At 42.4% G+C, this 26,929-nt stretch overlaps 2 protein-coding genes and 3 long non-coding RNA genes across 5 annotated transcripts; all 5 read left to right on the top strand.

Annotated features, from left to right (window-relative positions):
• Positions 1-1,756: 1,756 nt before the first annotated feature.
• Positions 1,757-9,226, top strand: LOC120289017. The gene is made up of 3 exons (XR_005546952.1): positions 1,757-2,334; positions 2,466-2,637; positions 9,024-9,226. It is a non-coding gene; the product is annotated as an uncharacterized LOC120289017 (long non-coding RNA).
• Positions 9,227-14,321: 5,095 nt separating this feature from the next.
• LOC104421233 (protein SENSITIVE TO PROTON RHIZOTOXICITY 2) lies at positions 14,322-16,110 on the top strand. Its single transcript, XM_039303407.1, is given in 8 exon segments — positions 14,322-14,753; positions 14,756-14,907; positions 14,909-14,968; positions 14,970-15,025; positions 15,063-15,110; positions 15,113-15,292; positions 15,295-15,446; positions 15,600-16,110. Coding segments are annotated over 7 exon segments (1,077 nt in total). The 3' UTR covers positions 15,444-15,446; positions 15,600-16,110.
• Positions 16,111-16,792: 682 nt separating this feature from the next.
• On the top strand, positions 16,793-17,562 carry LOC120288978 (histone H2B.7). Its single transcript, XM_039303338.1, has one exon. It carries the CDS (start codon positions 16,850-16,852, stop codon positions 17,285-17,287), a length of 438 nt encoding a protein of 145 aa, XP_039159272.1. The 5' UTR covers positions 16,793-16,849; the 3' UTR covers positions 17,288-17,562.
• A 917-nt stretch (positions 17,563-18,479) lies between these two features.
• Positions 18,480-20,548, top strand: LOC120289031. The gene is made up of 3 exons (XR_005546971.1): positions 18,480-18,599; positions 19,960-20,164; positions 20,249-20,548. It is a non-coding gene; the product is annotated as an uncharacterized LOC120289031 (long non-coding RNA).
• Positions 20,549-21,952: 1,404 nt separating this feature from the next.
• LOC120289215 lies at positions 21,953-26,287 on the top strand. Its single transcript, XR_005547130.1, has 6 exons — positions 21,953-22,826; positions 23,682-23,735; positions 23,885-24,233; positions 24,789-24,881; positions 24,962-25,040; positions 25,981-26,287. It is a non-coding gene; the product is annotated as an uncharacterized LOC120289215 (long non-coding RNA).
• Positions 26,288-26,929: the final 642 nt, after the last annotated feature.

Genomic DNA, 26,929 nt, shown 5'->3' with positions numbered 1-26,929 from the left:
TTTTAATGCTTTTGCTCTACCTAGCTATGTTTAATCTTTGGTCGAGCAATTGTTCCGTGTAATTATCGTCCATCCTCACTCACTTAAAGTCTAAAGCAAGTGACCAGGGCAATATTTAAAGATGACTTCCATAAATCATGGAGTTAAGAGTACATAAAATCCATACGTGCACTCTATATAAGTCGAGTGCAATGTCCAAAAGAAAAAAGAAGGCGCGGCACGATCGAAATTACAACATCGGTGTCCGTCCTTGTTAGAAAAGCTATGTTAGGACAAAGTTATGCACACATGCCAAAAAGTCTCATAGCAAACGGGCCATGTCGTTAAGGATTCCGGTCGTGATGGATTCTATTCCGTTTGCTAATTCATCAATCATGCGAGAAGTCATGCTAAAGGAGACCTGGGGTCTAGTCGGGCGAGCCAAAAAAAGACGTCTTCTCAATTCAAAGTTGTGATCTGGGGTCAAATCATAAACAATAAAAAAAGAGGAGAATTGCAAAAGAGGTGCTCTCGCACATCCGGCTTGCTGCTACTTGACAAACCTCGGTCCTCCTGGTTTTCAGGATCCACTTTTGTCCTAAGAAGAGAGCAATAGCGACTGGCGAGTGAGCTCATGAGCTCAGCTCTTCTCGCTTTCTCATTCAATTAATTTTAATTTCAATTTTAATTTTAATTATTTTTGGGGGTGACCCTTTGTTAGGGGACAAAGCGGGGCCCGCTGCCACTCGATCGCGTTTTAAAAATTAAATCAATCACGGCCGCGGGAGGGACGACATGGGTGTGGGTGGGGGATCGGACGGGCATGCATTGGTGGCCGCGGGCCCCGCCGGATCATCACCCCACCACCGATTCGTGCATCCTCGGTCACGCCGGGGGATCCTGGGCCGTCGGATCTCCGGAGCCACGGCCGATTGGATGCGGTTTTTTCTCCCCTACTGTTGCGAGCTCATCATTCCCGGACTCATCTTGCCCGCACGATGCTTGACCACATGATTATCACTAATGCTGCCGATAGACCAACTCCCTCATAGTCTTAAAACGTGCATAATTTTCAAAAATTATACTTAAAACACGCCAAAAGTGCCAAAAACCCAAAAATATAAATTCCCCTCTGTAAATTAATTACGTTAAAACTATGACTAGTGGGTTACTAAGATATGGCTGAGGCTCGATTAGAAGCAAAGTATAAGCATAGATTGGGAAATCTAGAGATGGTGGAAAGAGAGGGTGGAAATTGAGGTGGGGATTTCATGACATTCTGTTCATGACACTGTACAAGATGATGTACAACAGTACAATACCCTTGTCGCGAAATAGGGCCACGAGCTCCAGCTAGGCACGAGTTTTACCCAACCATTCACAGGACTCGGAGGTACCGAACGAGACACACCGGCCTCCTTCGCCCAGGCCATGGTAGGATATGGTACACTCCTTTCCCTCGTTCCTGGGCATTCTCTGTTCTTTCTTTCGTTGTTTGGCAGGGCCAGGGCGGTATGCAGAGTCTCTCAACATAGCCATCAACCTTCATCACATATTATATAATATTATATAATAATAATAATAATATTATTATTATTATTATAATTGCATTTTCTTCAAATGTGGCGATTTGAACAGTGGAGCGATATGAAGTCACTAGAGAGAGAGGGAGAGAGAGAAGAGGGGGCAGTATTTAATAAGCCACCAGGCTATCGCGCAACATCAACTTGCAACAACTCTCTCCCCTTCTCTTATTTTATTTGCATGCTCTCTCTCTCTCTCTCTCTCTCTCTCTCTTCTCCTCTGCTCAAATCTCAAAGCAATCCCTCTCTCTCTCTCTCTCTCTCTCTCTCTTAATCCGTGCGGGCGAGCGCGAGTTTGTTTGTTCGCTCATCTCTCCCTCTCTCTCTCTCTCTCTCTGCAAATGGCGCTACTCAGGAGGCAGCACCGCTGGTTCTAGAGAGAGAAAGAGTGTGGACTTTTTGAGTGTGAATTTCTCTCTCTATATCACTCCTCTGTAAGCGTGAAGAGGGGAGAGGCGCAGGGGGGCGTGGTGTTGTGGAGATCGCTGGCATTTAATGGTGGACAGCCCCTCGTGAATCCCTTCTCTTCGCATCCCGTCCTCCGCCGTTAACGGTCACTTCTCCCTGTCTCTCTCTCTCTCTCTCTCTGTCTCGCCGCATATATAGCAGCTCGTACTATACTCAATACAATACTCTCCCTCCCTCCCTCCCTCGTGTGCCGCCTTCAATCTCCATTTCCTACCTTCTTCTCTGTCTCTCCGCGCCTGCCTGCGCGTTGAAAAGGAACCGAGACCGATCCGTACGATCCCCGGCCTTTGTTTAATCCCTGCATGTAAGCCCTGGATACTGATGTCTGCTTCCGATTTTCCGCTCTTTCTTCTGCTTTGTTGTGGCGTCTCTGGAGGTACTGATCTCGCGCTCCATTTCTTTCTCTCTTTTTTGTTGTTCTTTTGGTGGTTGTAGTCGGCGGCAATTCCGGGACGAATCGAAAGATGTTGACTTGCATAGCCTGTTCGAAGCAGCCGCAGCTCAACGGCCGCGGATCTCATTCCCTCCCCAGCAGCAGGACGACGACGCCTCCGATGCCGTCGGCACGCCCAGCACCAAGCAGGCCATTAAGGCTCTCACCGCCCAGGTAAACGACGACGACGACGTCGTTGTGAAGATGAAGATGAAGAACTGAATCAGGATACAGCAAAATCAGCAAAAGAAATACTTCGAATTTCTCTATATCAATCTGATTGTAGTACAAAGCTTCTGTGATCAATGACAGCTTTTGAATACAAAATCCTCTGTTTTACATCCCCTGTTTCTATCTCTCTATCACAACACGTATCAGCTACACAATTGCAGAGCATCCATTGATGATCGCTCGCTAAGCTTTCTCTGTTTATATTTCTACTCTCTTCTCTCTCTATATATTTTCTCTCTCTCTCCATCCAGCGAGGAGGAAGAAGACTACTTAAAGAATAGAAAACTGAATACAGCTCATAAAAGAGAAAAACAGAATTCAACTAACTGTTTCTTCATTTGTTTTTCCCACTTTCAGCTGAATAACTGCACACGTGTTAGTTTAGATCTATAACTTGGCGATCCATGTCAATCTTCATCTCAGGCTTCTTCTTCATTGATGTCAATCCAAGTTTGTCTTCACCACGAGTTCTCCACCGTTGATCACCAGCTCTTTGTTGCTTTTCTGTCTTTTGTTTTTCCTCACGTGTTCTTTCTCTATCTGCTGAATTGATAGTAACTGATGATTGAGAAGACTCAGTTCCTTTATATTTAACATTCCCCCTCAAATTGGGAATGGGTGAAAACCAAGGCCCAATTTGGTACGTAGTTGACAATGTGAAAACCGTGAGAGAGACTTGGTGAAAATATCAGCAAGTTGAGAATTGCTTGGGATATATTGGACATGAAGGGATCCTGAGGAGACTTTTTCTCGAACGAAGTGGAAGTCCACTTCGATATGTTTTGTTCGAGCATGTAACACGGGATTGGCGTGAGAGCAATGGCTGACTTATTATCACGGAACAGATGTGTGGGATGAGGGAGAGCATATCCTATGTCTCGCAAGACAAAACTGATCCGTAAGTTCAGCGAGGTTGAAGCAAGAGCACGATACTCGGCTTACGTAGAAGATCTACTTATCGTAGTGCTGCTTCTTGGCTGCCCAAGAAATAAGGTTGGAGCCAATATAAAGTACGAAACCCGTAGTTGATCTTGAGTTTCGGTACATCCAGCCCGATCTGCATCCGAAAAACCATACGGATGTGGAGAGCTTTGAGAATGAATGAATATGCCAAGACTGATAGTACCTTTGATATATCGAGAACCCTTTTAAGTCTATAGAGGTGCATTAGTTGGTGTCTGTAATTTTTGACGAGTAAATTGGTAGCATAGGCAATGTCGGGCGTGTTAAAGTGAGATACTTGAAGAGCACCAACCAGGCTGCGGTACTCGGTAGGATTGGATAAAGAAGCGAGAATCATTTTGCGGGAATGAGAGTCTTAGTGGCGAGAGGAGTGGAAATTGGTTTACATTCGGACATTTGAGCTCGAGTGAGAAGATCACTAGCATATTTGGTCGACACAGAATAAATGATTAGAATTTTGTTTGACTTCAATGCCAAGGAAGTAATGTAGTGGGCCAAGATCTTTCATGTGAAACTCGAGCGGAGAGTGAATCAAACCAGAGAGTAGTTGAAAGGAACTTCCAGTTAAGACAATGTCATCAACATACAACAAAGAGAAGAATGGTATCTTGTTTATGATGATATATGAATAAAGATGGATACGGAGCTGCAAAAGAATCCATATGCCGGTAAAAAATCACTTGAACTTATCAAACCATGCTCGAGGAGCTTGTCGAAGACCATAAAGTGACTTTACGAGTAAACATACATGAGAAGGTTTACGTGGATCTTGAAAGCCGAGGCTGCTCCATGTAGATCAAGTTTCATTAAGAGTGCCATGTAAAAATGCATTCTTAACATCAAGTTGATGAATAGGCCACTTTGTCTCATTTTTGCTACGAGATAGAACTATTCTAACAAAGGCATGCTTGATTACCGGACCGAAAAGTCTCTCTGTGAAGTCAATTCCTTCTTCCTGATGAAAGCCTTTAGCAACTAAGCGAGCTTTCAATCTATCAAGGCTACCATCAGAGGCAAGTTTCGTTTTAAAGACCCACTTGCAGCCAATTACATTCATGTATTTAGTTCGAGTTAAGTCCCAGGTTTTATTTTGATATAATGCATCCATTTCTTGTCATTGCTTTATGCCAACCTTCATGTGCCAATGCTTTGATTTAATTGACTTTGGTTCGAAGGTACCTTATAGACACAAGACATGCATACCTGGGATTAGGCTTGATAATTCCAGATTTGGATCGAGTCTGCATTGGATGACTGGAAGTTGCCTCCTGTGTTGAGAGACTGGAAATGACCCCTTGTGATATATGAGAAGGGATAATTTGTCCAGATCCAATACTTGTATTATAGGGTATTGTTGTATCAGTAGTAGACATGTGTTCATATTGTATAGGTGAAGGTACTTCATCGTGTGGTGTTGTTGTAGAAATGACATATTCTTGTGTTATTGCTGGCTGTAGTGATTGAGCAGTATAAGGTACAGCAATTTCTGTTGAAGACTGTGAATTTATTGCTGTATTGTCTTCATTGAGCTGCAGATGGGCTGCACACGTCTGAGAAGAAGTAGAAGGTATAGTAGAAGCTGTTTTCTTGCTTGCGACTCATTAATTGTACTTCTTCTGCCCATAACGATATAATGTTGTGAGAGATGCATACTTTGTTAGGCACAGCTTAGTAAAAGGGAAAAACTTCTCATCAAACTTCACATGTCTCTTGATATATACTCGACTGTTGAGGGTACAAGACATCCCATAGCCTTTATGGTGTTCACTATAGCCAATGAACACACGGGTGAGATCTTGGATCAAACTTGTGCTGAGCATAGGGTCGCAAGCATGGATAGCGAGCACAACCAAATACCTGAGGTGATCATAAGTTGGTTCTTGGTGATACAGCTTTCTGTAAGGTGATTGCATTTGCAATTTTGGTGTTGGAAGTAGATTGATGACATAGTTAGCTGTAATAAAAGCATCAACCCAATATTTCAGAGGAACTTTACCATGATATAACATGGCAAGACCTAATTCAACAATATGTCGATGTTTTCGCTCGGAGATGCCATTACGGCGGGTGTGTGTAAGGGCAAGAGAGATTCTGTTTGATACCACGGTCTTGTAAGTGAGCTTGAAATCTGTGACTAATAAATTCTCCTCCACCATCACACTTTGAAAGATCTTGATTTTTGACTCAAATTGGTTCTCTACTTGCTTTTGAAAGCAGAACAAAAATCTTATAAAAGTCTCGACTTCAATTTCAATGGATATACCCAACTAAATCGAGAGAAGTTATCCACAAACAGAACATAGTATTTGAAATTCTGAAATGAAGTCACAGGAGATGGACCCCATATATCACAATGAATTTTCTGTAGGGGCATAGTTGCTACAGATTCGGATGATGGAAATGGTAAAGCTACAGCCTTTGCAACTTGACAACTACTACATACATTCAGCATTCTATTGCTACACTGAATGAGCTTTTGATTCTGCAAATACTTCAAGATATTCAAATTGGTGTGTGCTAATCTTTGATGCCATGTGTCCTCTTCTATTGCTCTGTGTCTTTGGGCTAGAAAGGCTTGTGTTGTTTGTGAATTCACTTGATATAGTCCTTTAGTTTTCCTTTCCGAGCAGCAAAGTTGTGTTGGTCCGTTGTCCTTTATATATACACCAAATTTGTCAAAAACAAATGAGCAAGGATAATCATCTTTAACTTGGATCTTGACAGAAGATTTTTCTTTATATCGTGGGGACAATTAGGACATCATTTAGTGGCAACAAACTCTTTCCGGTATGTAGCAATGTATCGCCGGTACATGTACAGACATGGTGTGATCCATCACCAATCATGACAAGATATCATATCCGATATATTTAGAAGAGTTATGAAGTATACCGGAATTAGGCGTGATATGTGCGGTGCACCGATATCTGGATACCACTCGCTGCCTTTGGCATCTTCAAGATGTATAGGCCGCTGAGCTGTTGGTATCTCCTCAGCTTGATACGAGTTATCAAATCTATACCAGCAGTGTAAGGCATCATGACCTGGTTTCTTGCAGATTTGACACTCTAATTTTATGCTACTAGATGCCTTCTCATCCTGCACACTCTTGGAAAGAGTTAGATTAGAAGGATAAGACTTCACTTCTTGATATCTCTGTGATGGGCCAGCATAGGGACGAAATCCTGAAGTGAAACCAGAATCAGAAGAATTTTGATAAGGTTTGGTTCTCTGATTCTCTTGCATATAGCTGGTATTGCTGAATCTATAACCTAAATTGTCTCCAGGGTTTCTAAATCCTCGGCCCCTGTTATTAAGAAAACGTCCCCTACCATAGCTACGGCCTCCTCTGTAATTACCTCTTTGGGCTACAAAACCTGAATTTTGAGATATGTACTCTCCATCAGTTGTTTCTTTAAGCTGTGCTTGAGGGTGTCTTTGCCCAAAGTAAGCCATATTGGAGTTAAATTGGGTCTGGAATAGTTACGCATTCTTGACTCAAACCTCTCCAATTGTGCAATTACCTCATCATACTCGGGTTGAGGCTTTAGACGGTATATTGTTGTTCGGAAATTTTCATATTCAGCTCTAGCCCTTCCAACACACCAAATAGCTTGGTTATGTCATCCACAGTTTTCCTATAGCATTTAACTGATCACATATGTACTTGTATTCTCGAAGATAGACGAAAGAGCTCTATCATGTTTTTGACAAGCTTGAAGTTTTCCCTTAATTCGAATTCTCTAGCTGCTGATTTTTGTGTGAAGCGATTCGAAGTGTCCACACTTCATAAGATGTTTCTAAACCAATTATTAAGCTCAGTATATTTTCCGAGACAGCTCCACTTATCCATGAAGAAACCGGGCTGATCGGTTTTGTCCAGTCAATATAGTCTGGATTTACAGCTTCAGTCTCACATCCTTCAACTACATTTTGCAGCATTCGAGGAGGTGATGTAATATCACCATTAATAAAGCCAAAGAGTTCTTGGCTTTTCAGAAACCTTTGGGTCTGAGCTTGCCATAAGAGGAAATTGTCTTCAGCAAGCTTAATTGTGACAAAGTTAGAGATATTCACATGTATAGGAAAGGGATACTTTGGTGCTCTTACTGCCATTGTTGTATTTTCTCAGCTTTAAAGAAGAAGATAGTAATAGTGTTATGAAGAACTAACACAATTACCGTGATATTGCAATCTGCTGCAACCCGACTTCTTCTTTCTCGATCTAATGAATAGCTACTGAATGGATCCCTCTGGCAGATATGATCGCCTGCTAGATGAAAACCTTCTGAGAAATCCACGGTTGAATGCGCAGCAGCAAGATGATTTCTTCAGGATACAGCTCTGATACCATGTGAAGATGAAGATGAAGAACTGAATCAGGATACAGCAAAATCAGCAAAAGAAATACTTCGAATTTCTCTATATCAATCTGATTGTAGTACAAAGCTTCTGTGATCAATGACAGCTTTTGAATACAAAATCCTCGTTTACATCCCACATTTCTATCTCTCTATCACAACACGTATCAGCTACACAATTGCAGAGCATCCATTGATGATCGCTCGCTAAGCTTTCTCTGTTTATATTTCTACTCTCTTCTCTCTCTATATATTTTCTCTCTCTCCATCCAGCGAGGAGGAAGAAGACTACTTAAAGAATAGAAAACTGAATACAGCTCATAAAAGAGAAAAACAGAATTCAACTAACTGTTTCTTCATTTGTTTTTCCCACTTTCAGCTGAATAACTGCACACGTGTTAGTTTAGATCTATAACTTGGCGATCCATGTCAATCTTCATCTCAGGCTTCTTCTTCATTGATGTCAATCCAAGTTTGTCTTCACCACGAGTTCTCCACCGTTGATCACCAGCTCTTTGTTGCTTTTCTGTCTTTTGTTTTTCCTCACGTGTTCTTTCTCTATCTGCTGAATTGATAGTAACTGATGATTGAGAAGACTCAGTTCCTTTATATTTAACAGTCGTCCTCCCTGTCCTTTTTTCTTTTTCCGTCTCGTTTGCTGATTGCTGCGGAAATGCCCCCCGGGCGGATTTGAGTATGCGGAGGTGCGCGGGAGGTTTATCTCAATATCCACGAGCGCAATTCGTCGACTCCTGAATGAGAAAATTCGGGACTTTGGGGGATTGGAAAATAAAGCCCAGCTCTCGGAAAAGAATGTTAATGAAGTGGGGAAGGAAAAATTGTAAAATTTAGAAAATTTAATCTACTGTTGTATCGCTTGGGCAATTGAAATGACGGGAACGAATTATAAGGCTGAATTAACGAGATCTGGAGCCGTGCCTTTCCTGTTTCCGGTTGAATTAGAGGATAGATCCGGTGAACGGAGTCGAAATTTTGTGTTTTCAGATTAAGGACATGGCTTTGAAGGCTTCGGGAGCATACAAGAATTGCAAGCCATGTTCGGGATCGAACCAGAACCACAATCAGAACTACGCCGACTCCGAAACCGCCTCTGATTCGGCAAGGCTCCACGGTCAATACCGCAGGGCGGGCAGCTCGAACTCGACCCCTAGGTTGTGGGGTAAAGAAATGGAGTCGAGGCTCAAGGGGCTTTCAGTGGCGAGACCACCTGCGTCCGTGAGCGGGCGTACTGAGTCGGTGGTGTTTATGGAGGAAGATGAGCCCAAGGAGTGGGTCGCACAAGTGGAGCCCGGTGTCCTCATCACTTTCGTTTCATTACCTGAGGAGGGAATGAACTCAAGCGATTCGATTCAGGTACTTTGCTATTGTTTGTTGTAGAAGTTTGGTAGATGTGAGCTCAATTTCTCTCTGTTGGACATGATTGGGCATGCATAATTTTTGTAGGGGCCTCCTTTTAGTTGGATATTCTTTGCTTTTAGTTTGACAGGAAGTTTCACGTTGTTTGGACGTGTTACCAATGTCTATCTGTCAGTTCTACCTGGGATTTATGGAGATATGGGAACCCTTCCAGTGGAGCTGTTCTGTTTTCCTACACAAAATTGAAGGTCTTTCCATGTTTTACTTGACCCACTTGCTTCTGAGAGTTTTATCAAATTGGGTAGAGAGTCATGAGCTACTTCCCTCGTCTTTTATAGAGCAGGAGCTGTTCGTGAGTTGCTTCCTGATTACATGGATACTATCCAGTTATCCTAATTATGTGTCCATATCATAGCTGCAATCCACACATGACATCTTTAAACAAACGGTAGGATCTAAAGTAAAAATTTTGCTGTCAACGCAATGATCAGATGCCATGGTGTTGCTAATCTTCCTCTGACTATTTTAATATCCCAACTCACCTAGGTTTGATAGTACGGAAATACCTATGAATTAGATGGAAGACTTCATGGGCAAAGATATGGATGTTAGGAGCATATATATTATGATTCACCACAGTATCTCCCCCAAAGTTCAATGAGCTATTTCCTTCTCTCTTAGAGGACGTGGGATTGGTGATGGGGGAATGAGTAAGGGGATGGCGATCAATTCTGAATGATGTTGAGAGCACATACTGTGTAGGTAGTTGAAATTCTTGAGGCATTAAATTCTTCTTTTTAGGAGCACATGACTCAACTTTTGCTTTGTCATGTTTTTATTTTTATTTTGGGTGGGTGGTGGCTAAATTGTCATTCACCAGTAATCCTCTTTAAAACTGAGTTTTGCTGTTTTCATCTGGGCTCGAGAATATTTTGTTGATGCCACTCTGTAAAGCAGTGTCTTGTGTCAATAGTCTCTCGCTTACTTGATTGACACCGGTTTCATGCTTCGCAACTGGTGAGCAACTTCTACATTGAGGTCGCTTCACTAAATGCTAATTACACAAGTTCACATATTATTTGGAGCTGTTTGTCATATATAAAGTTTCTGACTTGGAAACTGGGTGATGACATATTTTTTCTTTTGATCCTAGTCTCCCATAATCCATTTGGTACATGTGTAATCATGGACAGATTCAACATGGGGGCAACTTGGAGGCACTTGCCCTCACCAGGCATTTTATAAATTGATATTGACAATGCAATATTTTGTTATCAGCTGTTGAACTTGCCCCCACATAAATACAAGTTTACTAATGAGCCTTGATTCAACATAGGAAGAAGATATAATTATATTTTGTATTTGGATTTGCATTGAGAATGCACAACTTCATAGAGATTGTGGAGGATAATATAAACTCTGAAAAATTTGGAGATAACTATTACCTTACTAAATACACATATTACTGCTTATAAGGTATCTTAGCATACAGATTATTTTTTATAGTATTTATTTCCAGTTCTGAAAATTTAAGAGATGCACATTATGCTGCTATAAAACTGTTACAGACGTGTAAATATACGCTCTATCGTAGCCACTTAAGATTCCATTAATTTACCTAATTTCAAATATGATCTTCAATCTTATGCCATTTTGCTTTTGTATACCAGAAAAAGTTAAGAACCTCTCATGAATATACTCTTTAATTATAATCATTTGATACATCTTATCCAATACTAGGAGAAAATAATGAGAATCATATTATTATGTACTTTTTAATGAGTTTATCTATTTATCATAATTGTGATTCAGTCTGCACTTTTTTTTCAATTCAAACATAATTAGGGCAGACATGTTTTTTGAAAACCAATTCTGATCTATTGCCATGTTTCTAAAACTGACTGCATATCATCTATATATGTGTTTGTCAGTATGTATTTCCCATGTCCATAAACTGTCCTTGTATAAAATATTTTGGCCCCTTCCCCCAAGTTTTTATGCTAGATCCATCCGTGTGTAATCCTGCATTTTGCTGCCCATTCATATCAAGGTTTGAGATGGTTTCTCTTTGTGAAGTAGTCTCTCGTATCATGTAGCCTCAAGCACTTAAGATGCATCATGTAGATTATGCACACAATAGTATGCTCGGTATCAACTCTGTTACTCCCTCTAGCATTCTGTAATATTTGTGGTGGAAACTACAGACTTTTCGCTTATGTTTTTTTTTTCTTGCTCAAAAGATATTCTGCTGTATTCAATGCTGGCTTTTTCATCCATTTATCTAAGAAGAAGTATAAGTTTCCGCATGAAATAGGGAAATTGTCTAAAATGTTGAAAGGAAAAAACTAACCTTGGCTGGTGTAATTGAGAAATGACTGGTGTACATCAAGATGAATGTTAATTCTGATTTTGCGTTTTAAGTGGTTCTCACAATTATGCTGTCACATTCAACTGACAAATGCTCCTAGTTGCATGATAGATTTTGGAGAAAATTGTAGGACACCCTTTTTGTTTTGCTGAAATCACATCCACCTTCATTCCATTTTTTTGTTGATCAGTGTGACATGGGGACATTAGTGCAATTCATATGAGGAAGAGTAGGTTTTACATGGGTGTCACATAATCTGATGACTTGTCGATGCTCTACCATAGACTCAACTTGCAGAAGTGTTCTTCATCAAAAGATTCATGGGTCCTGCAATCTCGGGGCTTGTTTGTTTATGACCCCACGTTTACCATGTCTTCATCGGAAGCATTTTCATTGGAGCTGGGTTAACTGGGGATAAACTTCTTTGGAGCCTCTCTAGTTGTGTTCAGTAGCGGGTGTCATTATGTTGGACACTTCTTGATTGCCGGATTCATGATGATTAGTATATTTTCTGAGAGCTGAGAATTTAGTTATGGAACTCAGTTGAATTGCAGATGTTTAGGACATTGAGGGAAAACTTTAGTGATTTTGAAAGCAAGTGAAATTTGTACCAAAAATTCATGGGTGATTTCTTAGTACTGTTGACATGGCATCTTCCTGCGTGGGAAACTTTGGATTTGTGGCTTTTTGATGGTAGTTATTCTTTAAACGGATGAAGTGGGGTTTGATATATAGTCCAAGCCTCTGAAGTCTGATTGAGAGAATTTTTATTTTCTGAGGATCTCTGGCGTTGTGCCTGGGGCTGACTCGATGAAACCTAACATGGCTATCAATAATTCATTTATTAGTTGACGTGGGAGCTAGCAGAGATCAACTAGATAAGGAGTATGAATTAAGAATTGGAGATTGACCCGCGTGACAGGTAAGTCTGGGTTATAGCAGCTATTTTATATCAAGTTTCGCTAGGAATATGGTCCATCTGTACTAGGAACCATAATGTTTACAGATTTTCTTTTTTAGCCAAATGCCTACTCATTGTCTGTTACTAAAGAACTGTCTGGATGACGGTCTTCTGGGAAATAAATCGCGTCAAAAATGCAATTGAGCAATAATTGATCTAGACTTTGGCATTATAAATTTTGCCTTTTCAGATGGTTCCCTGAGAAGTGCTACTTGCTCTTTGCCTGGATTGTTGGGCTGTTTGAATCGTATAGCTAGTTCTTGGATTGCTCAATAGATGCATTTTATTTTCCCGTACTGCATGCAACACTCCGTCATAAAATCAAACCAATTCATGTGAAATCTGATGTCACTCCAGCTCCTGAAACTTTAAGCCATCATGAGTTTAAAGTGCATGCACACGACAAATGTGGTGGTATTCTGAAAAGTGTTGAAGAAAGATTTTCAATGTAAGCCTTTTTGGTTTTAAATGGAAATTGTCCCTCTGACTCTTACCTCGTTTTGTCCACGATTAGAAGCTAACTGGACAAGTGATAACTGGGTCCATCCAAGCTCAAAAACCCATATACAGGCTCAACTACTAGCACACTAACAATTTACTGTCGTTCTCCGCACGCGAACATTATTAGGACACGCAGATGTTGCCCTCGACTGGCTTCTTAATTCAAATGCTCCGCCGTGTACGAGTTCTTTAGGCCAGACGTCGCATTATGTAATATTCCAGTTTAACAACTTCCGCCAAGTAAATGTGATATGAAATCTACTGCTGTGCATGAGACTATGTCGCGATTTGTTGCATTTTTCCACGAGCTTATTGACGAAGTTTCAGTCTATCAGGAAGATCCATACATTCGCATGAACGTGAAGTCAAACGATTCGAGAGATGGAACGAAAAGAGGACGAAACGGATGAGAAGTCGTCGAGCTCTTTGAAGAAATGGAGAGACGTGGTAAATGATGAATTTCACACGGAAAGTGGAGCGGTTTGATGGATTCTTTATGCGAAAAAGAGTCGTCCCATGCGAGCTTTCAACTCATGCGCAAAGATTGACGCCTGAAAATGACCCTCTCTCTTCCCTTTCCCCATGGAGATAAGAGAGTTTTGAAAATCTTGATGCTCAACTTGTAAGTTAAGATTATTATTATCAAGAGCGCCAGCGCAGCGACGCCATAGGGTTTGGTTCGTTTCTTGTTCTTTAATATCTTACCAACTTCATCTCGGACGACATCACCTTATTTTGAACGAGTCCTCATCGTCCCCAACCCGACTGCGACTGAGCTTGGTTGCGCTTGAGGGGAGGTCGTATGCGGGGATGAACCCTGTCTCAACGTTGACTCGAATCCATCTCTCTCCATCCTCTCACGTCTCAGAAAGAACTAGCATCGCCCTCGTTTGTCTGTACGTGCCTATATAGACCGCTTCTGTTCATAAAGAAGAACGTCCTTAATCCCAAACCTTCCTTAGAAGGAACCTGGATCACCGCCCAAATTAGCAAAGTTCCGCACGTAATTCCCAAGTATTTGAGAGAAGAAGAAGCGAGGAAGACATACCATGATGCTCGATCTGGCTTCTTGTAGTTTCGTCAACGTTTCGCAGGGATGCAGATGATTCAAGGCGATTATAATCAAGCAGGCCATGTCGTGGCGTCTAGTTCGGAAGGGGCGCTGCCGGCTTCCTCAGCAGAAGCCCACTTGAGCTCTCTGCTTTACAACCTCTCTCTTCTCAAGGACAAGGTTCATCAGGTCCGGTCGCTGGTCGCCATCCTGGTCGGGTCCGGTCGAGGCCAGCCTGAGTCAACGCCCTTGGCCTTGGCCAGCATCGGAAGCCTGATTCAAGAGATCATAGGGACTGCAACTTCCATGATGTTCTTTTGCCAACAGATGACCCTTCTCAGTCCGCGACACCTTCAGGTACTACTACCAATAACGATAACAACAACCATCCTCTCGTTCATGAGCAGAGCTCTCTTGATTGGTATGGCGCAAGTAGCTTTATCAATTACAACGGCAAGAATGAAAGCCAACGTTCGATGAGTATAGTGAAAAATGGAGGGCCGGATCAAGAAATGAGAGAATCGCCTCAGGTGGGTCACCAGAAAGATGAGAAGCCACGAGCTCACCACACGCTGAGCGGCAATAGTTATGATATTATCGAACTGAACGCGGAAGATTTGTTGGCGAAGTACGCACTACTGCCAAATCTGCGGGAAAGGGTTTAAGCGGGACGCGAACCTGCGAATGCACATGAGCTCACGGGGACGAGTACAAAACCAGCGCCGCTCTAAGCAACCCCGAAGAATACAGATAGCAACCGCAGCAAGGCGAACGATGAGCAAGAGCGTTTGAGGCCGAAGAAGTACTCGTGCCCGCAAGAGGGTTGCCGGTGGAACCGAAGCACCCCAAGTTCCAGCCTCTGAAGTCCATGATCTGCATCAAGAACCACTACAAGAGGAGCCACTGCCCCAAGATGTTCGTGTGCAAGAGGTGCAACCGGAAGCAGTTCTCGGTGCTGTCTGATCTGAGGACGCATGAGAAGCACTGCGGGGACGCCAAGTGGCAGTGCAGCTGCGGACCACCTTCTCGAGGAAGGACAAGCTCATGGGCCACGTCGCTTTGTTCGTCGGCCACTCACCGGCCTCATCGGTCGACCTGATGAACCCGGCAAGACTAGTTCAGCAGAAAGTTACCCACCATCATGCAGTTACATGGTATTGCTTATGATAGGTAATTTTTCCTCATCTTGGCATTGAAAAATCTGGTTTTTTTTCCAGGGATATGTAGCGGTTTAATCTTGAAACTTAACTAGTTAGAAAGTTTACTCGAACAAAGGCTGATTAGTTCCGCGCACTGAAACTTTGCCGGTTTCTTGATTATTAGGGGATGAGGGTTGGCAGGTGTAGACATGTAGCGGAGTCATCTGACCTAGGCACACGAGCATCTTCACACGAGCATCTTCCGTCGGCAAAAGAAGGGCCGGAACTGATGCAGCAAACAGTTCATACGTGCACAAGATCATCGGACACGCGGTGATTGGCGTTACTTCTTCTGCAAGGATAAAATTAACCTGTAGATAGCAGTTTTCTGGTGTTTGGGACTTTAGCGCATGAAATGATGCGGGGCAGCATATCCCATGTTATCATCTCTGGAAGTGAGATCGTTGATGTCGCCGACGATCAACCGTTATGTTTTTGTCTGTAGTTTGCAAGAAACAATGTAAGATTCCTGTTAGCTGTGCTTGAGGGCATGATGCCTCTGGGATCTCATGTAACATATGAACTTCACTTTAGTTCTCTTTTCTGTCTTTTGGGAAGAGCCAAGGTGCAAGAGTAGAATATCATATGCATGTTGATTTACCAACTTCTTCCCTACCCAATTTGAATTTCCTCCACAGTTCATTCTACAATCATTTAAATGATCAATGTCTTGAAAATGATATGATTTTGTGTGTGCATGATGTGTTGTAGTCTTTCGATTAATTTCTCCAATGTTCTTTTCCAAACAAAGTCACCGTTTTCCTTTTCCTCATGTGCATAGGTAAGGCATACCCATTTTCCGATTTATTCCTCATGTGCATAGGTAAAAGGCATGCCCCATTTTCCGATTTACAAGAAACAAGTAATTCGTTCTTACAAGTTAGGTTGCCGACGTAGATACAATACACATGAACATGAATACGACATTGGAAGTAGATACTCGTTTTGGTTGACTTTTAATCTTAGTATCTTTCTTTTTCTGTCATTAAATTTTTTGAAGCCAATTCCATTTTTATTTCTTAATTTGACCGAAATATTTTAAAATATCTGAAAATATTGTTAATTAGAATTTTACATAATTTTTTGACTTACCCGCCCCGGCAGATAAGTAATCCCTTGACCAGGTTGATCTTTCCAAATCTCTCTTAACACGCCGATTTTCAAATAAACCCGCCACGAGAGCACCGCTCCGTCCACGTCAGCGATCCGCGTCTCGCCCGACGAGCCAATCAAATCGCATCCCTTTCCCTCCATAAATACGATTCTCGGTACTGAGTTCACTCCCATCGCATTCTTCTCCTTCTCTCTCTCTCTCTCTCTCTCTCTCTCTTTTCGCACAGAATTCGTGCTCTGCAATCTGCGCATCTCGACTCAATGGCGCCGAAGGCGGAGAAGAAGCCGGCCGAGAAGAAGCCGGCGGAGGACAAGAAGGCCGAGAAGGCGCCGGCGGAGAAGAAGCCGAGGGCCGAGAAGAAGCTGCCCTCGAAGGAGGCCGGCGGCGGCGGCGACAAGAAGAAGAAGCGGGCGAAGCGGAGCGTGGAGACGTACAAGATCTACATCTTCAAGGTGCTGAAGCAGGTCCACCCGGACATCGGCATCTCGAGCAAGGCGATGGGGATCATGAACAGCTTCATCAACGACATCTTCGAGAAGCTGGCCCAGGAGTCGTCGCGGCTGGCGCGGTACAACAAGAAGCCCACCATCACCTCCCGGGAGATCCAGACGGCCGTCCGCCTCGTGCTGCCCGGGGAGCTCGCCAAGCACGCCGTGTCGGAGGGCACCAAGGCGGTCACCAAGTTCACTAGCTCATAGGTGGCTCTCTCCTCTGTCGATCTTGGCGGGCGGTCCTTGAATGTAGCGCTCGGTTCTTGACTTCTTGTGTAAAAGAAAAGGCTTGGTGGGCATTGCGAAATGGGGGAAGCCCCGGTGGGAAATTTGCGTTTTTTGGTCACTTTTTGGGGAGATGAGAAAAATGGCTGCTCGATCTTGGCTTGTGTAGAGAACATGTGAATGATGCAGTTTGTGAAATATCATCAACCATGGCTTCCTTGATGTATTGGCATTGATCTAAGTTCAATTGTGATAAATGACTCTACATCAAATTTTGAAAAATGGGTTCTTGATTTGGGTTCTCAAAATTCAAAAGTCGTGAATCAATTTTAATGAAGGATTATTACAGATTCTTGATTTGGAAATTTTTACTTTTGGATAATCATGACATGAGTCGAGGTTCTATATTTGTCATCGACTCATCTAATATACATGTCCATGGGAAAAATTGGAAAAATTCAAGCGCTGTCAATAAATTTTGTTCGAGCAAAGTTGAGATTGGGAATCAGAAAAAACTGCCCATTTTATTTTATCCACCGATTTGGTTTATTTCTATCCAAAATCTTATTTTTACTTTGAAAAGGAAAATCTTATATGACCATCGAGAGAAGAGAGAGAGAGAGAGATCATGGGCTAAAGTGCTTCGTGGGCCCAAATCTCCTTTTTTTTTTGGCCGAAGGCAAAATTCAGGCCCAAAGAGCTCGAAGCGCGGACTGCGATTGATAGTCGTCGTCGTCGTCGTAGTAGTCGTCGAAGCAGCTCGCTCGTTCCGTCTTCTTCTCCGAGCCCGATGAGGTTCTCGGCTCTCGACCGCTAGGGGCACCTCCGATGGCCACGCGCCACGCGCCTCCGGTTCGGGTCCCTGACCCGCCCCCTCTCGCCCCGCCGCCGCCTCCCCCTCGGATCCTGCCCCTCCCCCTACTCCGCCTCCGCCGCCGCCGCCCTCCTCCTCGTCGCCGCCCGCCCCTCGCCGGAGCGTCGTGGTGGTCGGTCTCATCGCCCGGAGCGCCGACTTCGCCTCGCAGCTCCTCAACAGCGTCCTCGATCTCCACGCCTTCCGGGTCCGGCGGCGCCGACCGGGTGCTCTCCGCGTCGGCAGCGGCGAGGCGGAGGAATGGTTCAGGTGCCGGAGGGTCAGCTATTACCACGACGAGGAGAGGGGCGTCCTCTACTTCAGTTCTGCTCGACGAGCTGCCCCGCGGCAAGCCCGCCCTCCGAGGTCGCGTCGGGGTTCGATTCGTTCGTGGAGGAGCGCGAGTTCGGGGACCTCCAGGGATTGCTTTTCATGTTCTCCGTGAGTTCTGTTCTGCTTCGATTTCAGTATGGATTTCAGTTCAGTGAGTTGTTCAGTTCACGAGCCGGGCGCGAGGTTCTAGAGCTCAATTTTCGCCGGAAAAAGGAGTAGGACTAGAAGCTAGTTGATATGGCAACACTTAAGTGTCTGAAATCATCGATGTGACCTTCTAACTGATGCTAGATTTCAGTCATTCGGTCAAGTCTTGATTGCTATGAAATCGCATGCCTAATGTCGGTTCGGTGTGCTAACTGCGGAATTGCATTTTAAGGATCCTTTGCGTTCCTTCTCTTGCGTCTGGGCAATGTCCTGCGAAGACAGGAAGTTTATAAAATCATGGTGATTATGATGAATATGCATTGTCACTACTGGAGCTTGTTGGTCACTCGGGTAGCATTCCTGTGTGTTAGTCGGATGTTGAATGATAAACGCATTGAGAAGTTGAACAGTTGAAATAGTTTCATTGACTTTGGGCCTCCCTGTAGAAACCTCCTTAAAGAATTTTGTCGATGAAATTGTACTTACTTCTCTTCGAGAGGAGGCGGTGTTATGCATCCATTTTTTGATGTCTTTGAAGAATTGTCCTCCTAAAACCATTTTTGAGGACGAAATAAAACTGATCTTTTTGGTTATTTTGTTGTGCAAGAATACATTTGGAAGATCATTTGAATGAAGATACATTTGCTTTTCTAAATAGTTTAGAATGAGAGGTAGAATCCATAGTCTGTGTTTGTGCAATTTGTTTTCACATACCAGAGAAAGTATAAGTGAAATTGTTGCTTGAATTATAGAAAGCAGACTGGTTTCTGAGATAAATTTCTGGAAATAAGTAATTTGGAAACATTTTGATAATGACAAGTTCACACTATAAATATTGAAAGCAGTATTGGAACATTGGCAAACAACTTTAGCATTAATTAACATGTTGCAGGTCCGTATGCATGTGAGCATTCTTTCTCAATCAGCATCATTGAGTTGGAAATACCATCATTTGATAGTACTTCTGTGGGGGGGGCGGGGGGTTGAGCTTTTATTGTTGAAAGATCATCGTTGGAGCGTGTTGCATGGTCAATTGTTTCTGGATCTTTATGTTGCATCTTGTTGATGTGCTCTCAAATTCCTGAGAAAGTAATGTTGGAGGTAAAATTCAAGCTTTAATATGATTCAAGACTCCAGTTTGCATTTCCTTGTGGACTATCGTTTGGTTAACTTGACAAATGAGGTACTTGAATGTGAAATACTGAAGTTGGCACTTGATACTGTTTCCTGAAATTTGCAGATCTATTTTTATCCGTGCAACATCTGTTTGAATTTCACTCGCGCCTCTCTTAAATATGACAAATGACACCACGTATTGCAGGTTTGCCATATAATCATACATCTTAAAGAAGGTCGCATTTTGATACCCAAACTTTGAAAAACCTTCGCATACTTCAGGCAGCTAAGCAGGCTTTAGTGCCATTTGTGAGGTCCAAAACTATGCCGACACTGCCATCAAGACCTCAATCTTCCTCACCTTCCACGACATACCTCGTCTTCAGCATCTATTCACAATGATTCCCCAGGTAGAAGTTAATATGAATCGTAATGCATCTGCTATATCACTTATGTCCGGTTTAGGTTCATCCACATCTTTGTTTCCCGGACAGTGTACTCCTGTCATACTCTTCGTCTTTGTTGATGATTACTTGGAGGTGGCACATGCAAGCTCTCATGTGGAGGAGGCTTCAGAAACCTCCTCAGTTAATGTCAGTGCTAATTTAAGCAGTTCCTCTAGATCAGCCTTGCCTACAAAAGCTCCTGGTTCTGTAGTTGTGCTAGCACGCCCTATTAGTAAGTCTGAAGGTGGTTTCAAGAAGAGGCTACAGTCATCTCTCGAGGCACAGATTCGCTTTCTCATTAAAAAATGCCGAACACTCTCGGGATCCGAAACTAGTCATGCTGGGTCAAGAGGGTGCCTCAAGTTCTGCACCATTATTTCTGCTTGATGCTTCAAGGCCTGTTGTTCTGCTTGATAGAACAACAATTCGAGAAGGCGAATCTCTTAAATTTGCAACGGACCTTGTGGAAGATGTTTTGAAAGGAAAAGCAACTGAGATTCTCTCTTGCTTGAAAGCCACGGTCAGGTAACAACAAGGAGGATATAATATCCATAAAGGAATTCATTCATCGGCAGTCTGACGTCTTGAGGGGTAGAGGGGACCAGTGGCAAACACCAATGGTGGCTCAGCTGCTGGTGTTGGCATGGTTGCTGTTGCTGCAGCTGCCGCAGCTGCTTCAGCTGCATCTGGCAAAGCAGTTACAGCTCCTGAACTTCCAAGTCTGGAATCTGGCTTTCTTCCAGTGAGATTGTCCTGCATGGGATCCTTACGGGAAAACGTGGATGTATAGATGAAATTGAAGTTAACAAGAGAAAGCCTAGGCAGCGAAGTATCAACTCCCCTCAGGTTGAAGGCATCGCATTGAAAGGTGCAGAGCCCATAGATGTTGCAGTGTCTTGGTTGGAGAGAGGAAAAGGTCTCAACATGAAATTTTCAACTTCATGGTGCCAGAAAGCCCTTCCGTCTGCCAGAGATCTATTTGAAGGACTTGCCTGCTTGTTATTCAACTTCTCAGCATGAAACTCATTTGGCAAAGGCTTTGCATGCTTTTAGAAGCTCAATGGTAAAAAGGACCTGCAGTGCAACATTTTTGAAGATGTTAAAGGATGAATGTGTATCCATCTGGACATCTGGAAGGCAACTGTGTGATGCCGTGAGTTTGACTGGAAAACCATGTGTTCATCAAAGACACAGGGTTGAGGAAGTTGATTCCCTTTCGGCAGATGCCAAGCCACATTCAAGTGGATATGTTTTCCTCCATGCATGTCCCTGTGGCGTTCACGGCAATTACGAGCTGACCCTTTTGACTTCAAATCTGCCAACGATGTCAACTGCTCTTCAGATTGTGAAAAGCTACTCCCTGCACTTCAGTTACCCAAAATAAGCAACAGAGAACCTATTAATGCATCCTCATGGCGTTTGTTACGTCTTGGGAATTCAAAGTACTATGATCCTTCCAAAGGTTTACTGCAGAGTGGCTTCTATCCCACTGAAAAATATCTTCTGAAATGGACGATTTACCTGGAAAAGCAGAAGAAGATGGATGATTTACCACCAAAGACAATTCAACTAGATGAAACAGTTAGGGCAGACACGGACCTGGTATCTGATTTTAATGCATCTACGGACATGAAGAGGAACTTTAATATGAAATCATACTCGGGACATGTGCAGCATGGCATTGACAATTCAGGGAAGACTGATGATATCTTTTCTGACAGCAAAACAATTAGCTTTGGGAGAGGTTTTTCCCCAATTTTATGATCAAAAGACCTTTTTCCGAGGTAGTTGCTGGATCTACAGCTGCTGATTCGGCTTTTCCTCCTCTCCGGCAGAGGAAACAGCCTCCATTAGTTACAGAAAAGGTGATTAAGCAAACCAATACAGCAGGCAGTGCTCCAGAACAGATACACACATATGTTGATAAGAAAGCATCAAACAGGTTTCAGGGTATTTCTGATCAACTTGATTCAAATAGGATTGGTTCTGATAATTTTCACATGGGTAACCCTTTTGTACGGATAGGTAGTAATGTTATATCCGTAAACACGAGTGCTGGTGAAATGATCTCATCAAAAGCATCCTTGAAGAATGTCCCAGCTTATTTTGGGTTTGAGTATGAGTGTCCACATGGACATCGTTTTCTGCTGAATCGAAAGTATCTTGATGAACTTGGGTCATTGTATTCACCACAAAACGATTCTGACTTTTCTCCATCGGATGTGACTTCTGAGTCTAGTCAATTGGATGAGAATGGTGGTCATAATAAAGTTCAATTGGGCTCAGATGGGATAGCATCCACCAGAAAGAAGGTAAAAATATGAACAAATCAAAAGACCCCCTGGCCAATGGTAATCTAGTGCATAATCAGTCAACAAACTTACCTGGTAAAAGAAAAGAACATTATCAGACAACAAGCAGGTTGTCAAGAGCTCCTGAGTTTGTGGAAGACTTGGAAAAACGTCTTCAATCCGTCAGCCTTGATGATGGTGGCTGCACATCCTCTCTCTTGAACAGGAAATTACCTATATATATGAACTGTCCACACTGCAAGTTCTTGAAGAAGAAGGATACATCAAATGTTCAATTTGCTAGCACTGTATCACAGCTCCAAAGGATTTTTCTGGTATCTGCCTTTCACTCTTATATTTACAGCCTGTCTTATCTAGTTTACTGAAATCAGCATTGCAGCTTATTCTCATGAATTTTAGGCATTCTATATGATTTCTTTGGGGCTGGTGAATTTCCTTGTTGCAAAAAGCTATTTTGTGAAAGTATAAATTCCTTCTCTCTTCATTTTATGAGCAAGGCCCACAGTAAATTCAAGATTGAAGTGGAAATGAAATTATCTAACAAATGCAAGAAATTGTGAGAACATTTTTACGATGCATGTTTTTGGAGACACCAATTGTTATTCCGCATTTCTGTTGACAACAGAACTGAAAAAATTAAGGGCATCTCTGCATATTCAAAATTACGGAATGATGACACCAATGGTCCTTGAGCTTAGGCTCCATGTGCAATCTCATTCTTGAATTTTTAATTTGTTTGATATGATCCATTAACTTTAACCCAATGTGTAATGTCATTCCTGGACTTTTAATTTGTTTAACGTGGTCTCTAAATTTTTGGTACACGTACAATTTAGTCTATAGACTATATGAAGATATCCATTGATGAAGATATCTATCGTTATCCTTACATTGATTCAAGCTCAAAGACAACATTGAACATTTTTATGTGATTTAGGGAGTCAATTAAACAAGTACCAGAAGTTCAGGGGCCACATTGAAAAATTAATGTAGGGATGACATTGCACATTACGTTAAAGTTTAGGAACTATATTGAACAAATCAAATGTTTAGGGACGACATTGCATATGGGTCCAAAGTTCAAAGATCATTTGTGCCATTTTTCCCTTCAATATTATTGTGCTTCAATCCCTGACTCTCTGCAGACTAACATGTGAACTTTCTTCTAGGTTACTCCTCCTTTTCCAGTCGTATTAGCCATTGATCCAGTTGTACAATTTGAGGTATGTCTTGCCTTTTTTTTTTATTTGGGAGGGGGGCAGGCGGTGTTGGTTGGGGTTGTCATTAGGTTCCTGTATTATCTTTGATTATCTTCACATGAACAACACTAGCATAAGTAAGATTAATACAAAAAATTCCCTGCACTTTTCAGGCATCTTGTCTACCTCTATCCATTCCTGATTGTGGACAGAAATTGCAATTCAACCTTGGATGTCAAGTGATTTTACCAATGGAGAGCTTTCTTGTGCTTAGGCTTCCTTTTATCTATGGCATACAACTTGAGGACCAGTCGTTGCATCCTCTTAAGCCCTTCGAACATCAGCCTGAGAAAACTGCCTGGATAAAAGAATGCACGACTTTGATGATTGTGTCCAAGGAAGGTGGCCCTACTGAAGGGGATTCTGCACTAGATTGAATTAACCGATACTCTATAATGGCTGCTAAAGTGGTTCTCTTCTTGAAATCGACAGAGGCAACTTGTGCTAAGAGCTGCACCTAGGGTCAGTAATCTCGCCTTTTATTGTACTGCCTTGTATTTAGAAGTTTATTGCAATTGGCCCATGTTTTTGTTTTTCTTAAAAGTAATTTTTATTGCTTGTTTATGTAGCTTTAGATCTTTTAGAGCTCATGTGTGGCTAAGAAAGTAGGCAGTGGGATTGTCTTTTCCGCCATAATGAACTGGGAAACGTGATCCTATACAATGTCCTCTAGGTTCTACTGCTTGCACCTGATCAGTACTATGGGTTCTGGCTGTCAAAGACTTCCAATAGTACAATATGATTTCCCAGTTGGGTCTTCCTTTTGATTCATCCTTATATCTATTCGTATGGGAGTATGACTTCGCTGTTTGGTATGTATGGTGAGGAAATCATGTTAAGAGCGAGTGAAGGAGAAAGTTCCCCTCTGAGTTGCCCCCTTTTTCTCAAGTATTACACTTATGTTAGGCATAGCAATCTTATTCAAACACGAATAAATCTCCATGAAATTTTGTTTAGTTCTCAACACTGATATATATTAGTAGGGAGATGATGTCTTACGGCTTTCATTTTTAACAGCGTGATTCAATTGTACCTGGTAAAGACTGCCTAATTGATTTTTGCAATGTCTGATGAGATGGTAACATTTGAGTATGCACACAGAGTTGCCAGGTAAATTCCTTTTGCACTTTTAATATGTTGTTGCTCCTTTCTAGTGGTGTGACTGGGTGCCTGCTATACACGCTATACAGGCTATACAAGTCCCTGGACCTCTCTGTGGTGTGTGCATCGGAGGGGTGAATCAGAAGGAAGCTAAGCTGCATCAAGATGGTATGTTATGGAGGTCCTCACTTGAGTACGTTATTCTAGTAGTGCATGTAGGTGAGACTGGTGGAATCAATCCCTTTCAGGCAGTTGTAACAGGAGTTGTTCCGTTCTGGTTCCTAATTCTGATTACTAATTCTAAAGTAGTTTGTAGGCACACTAAAATAGAAACTAAAAGTCTGGGCACTTGATTCTGCAAAGTTTCTTCCACTAATACCAAAGGAGAAGAGAATTAATTAATCTGAGTGTACAATCCCATGGTACCTGCTTCCAAACCTCCTATCACAGTGATCCAACTCTATTACCATCGAGTCTTCAAGCACTGTATTGAATGTATCCTCTCATTCCACCAAATTCTCAATAATAACGTGGCAGCTTCCAATGGCCATCATCCAAATGCTGCACTATCCTACAGACAACTGAATGAGCCGAAGTGTGCCCCATTCGATCTCTGAAAATCCAGTTCTTGACCCAAAACTCCAAAGGAGAGATGTTTCCTATTCCTGTTGAAGCAACATCCTACTTTTAAGTCCTCATCGCATTAACGTGGGTGCCACTGTGTCGCCATGCTCCAGTGATGGTCCACGGCCACCTGGGTTGTCTGAACACCCAATAACGTTTTGTATGCCTTGGGATTTATCCCTTGAAGTTCATAGAGTATCATCTCAACGTGATTAACATGGAGTCTCCACCTTATCTCTTTCTTGTCGGGTTGACAACAACATTATGGGTTGTGCCCTCCCATTCTGAGCCCCCTGCTGCGGGAAAAGCTAAATCCTCACCATTTGTCTGGTTTTATCCATGTTCTTGGCATGATCATGTTTGAATGGGTTGGAAGGTAATTTCGTGTTAAATAGCATCTAGTCATTCTTCTTTTCTGTGCACCCAACCGTGCACAAGGCTCTCTCTCTCTCTCTCTCTCTCATTGTTCCTTTGATCATTGCAGTTATCTCCATAACTTAAGCTTCCCAAGAAATCGGCACCAGCACAGATACTCCGATCCCACTAAGTGGAAGACCGAGTAAAGCCACCACAGAGCTGTACAGGAGTTGTATCAAGCTAGAAGAGTACATTTTGGAATCGCTACTCCTTTTCTTTCGTCCCTTTACAAGATGTAATGTTGCATACTAAGTGCTATAAATGTTTAGCTGCTGTGACACTTAACTAAAACTTGAATGCGGAATCACGGGAACACTCGTTACTTTCGTCTGCAGATTTTAGATGATGAATTCATTCCTTCCTTGATCAATCAACTGACTGGTACCATGGAGGTCATTATCTCCTTCCATTTTGAAAAAGAAGAGTAGATGAGATGTACTTTTCTTAATATGTCTAGAATGACTCATAACTGTTCCATGAGAAACTACGAATTTGCTTAGAATGTTACTTGTTAATCGATTGAATCAGGAAGGCTAGTTTGTTGACAATTAAGTTTAAGTACAATTTTTTTCCCCTTTTCAATCAAAATTCAAAAGTATTATTGGAAATTTCAAAATTAAATTGTGAAAGTTTCGCGTCTCGAGATTTAATTTAAGTAAAAAAATGAGCAAAAAAAATGGTCTATTCGGACACGCCATTTTCAACTAAAAGAAATCCAAGAAAAGGAGTTCCTCACTTTGGATAAGATAAGGGTATGGCCATGAGGAGAGAGGGAGTCCAGCTATTGAGAAGTCTGTTCGTTTCCTCGTTCTCCGTTGACTGGTTACGGAAAACTGTCAGCCATCGGTCGAACTCGTCCCCCACCAAAAGAAGCCTTTCCCCCAAAAGGATACTTTCTATGCTTTGCTTTTCTTATCCTTAGCGGTCCTCCTTCACTTTCCATTAGGACCACTCCTTATCCTCCCTAACATCCCGTGATTAGATGACGATAACGGGTATCTCAACGACATCTTTTT

This window comes from Eucalyptus grandis, chromosome 10, assembly GCF_016545825.1.
Source record: "Eucalyptus grandis isolate ANBG69807.140 chromosome 10, ASM1654582v1, whole genome shotgun sequence".
Classification (NCBI taxonomy): domain Eukaryota; kingdom Viridiplantae; phylum Streptophyta; class Magnoliopsida; order Myrtales; family Myrtaceae; genus Eucalyptus; species Eucalyptus grandis.
Note: the sequence above shows the minus strand (reverse complement) of the source record. Positions and strands in the feature narration are given on the sequence as shown.

Excerpts from the sequence above, each read along its gene's own strand:
- LOC120288978 (XM_039303338.1), top strand. The coding sequence starts at position 16,850 with ATGGCGCCGAAGGCGGAGAAGAAGCCGGCCGAGAAGAAGCCGGCGGAG.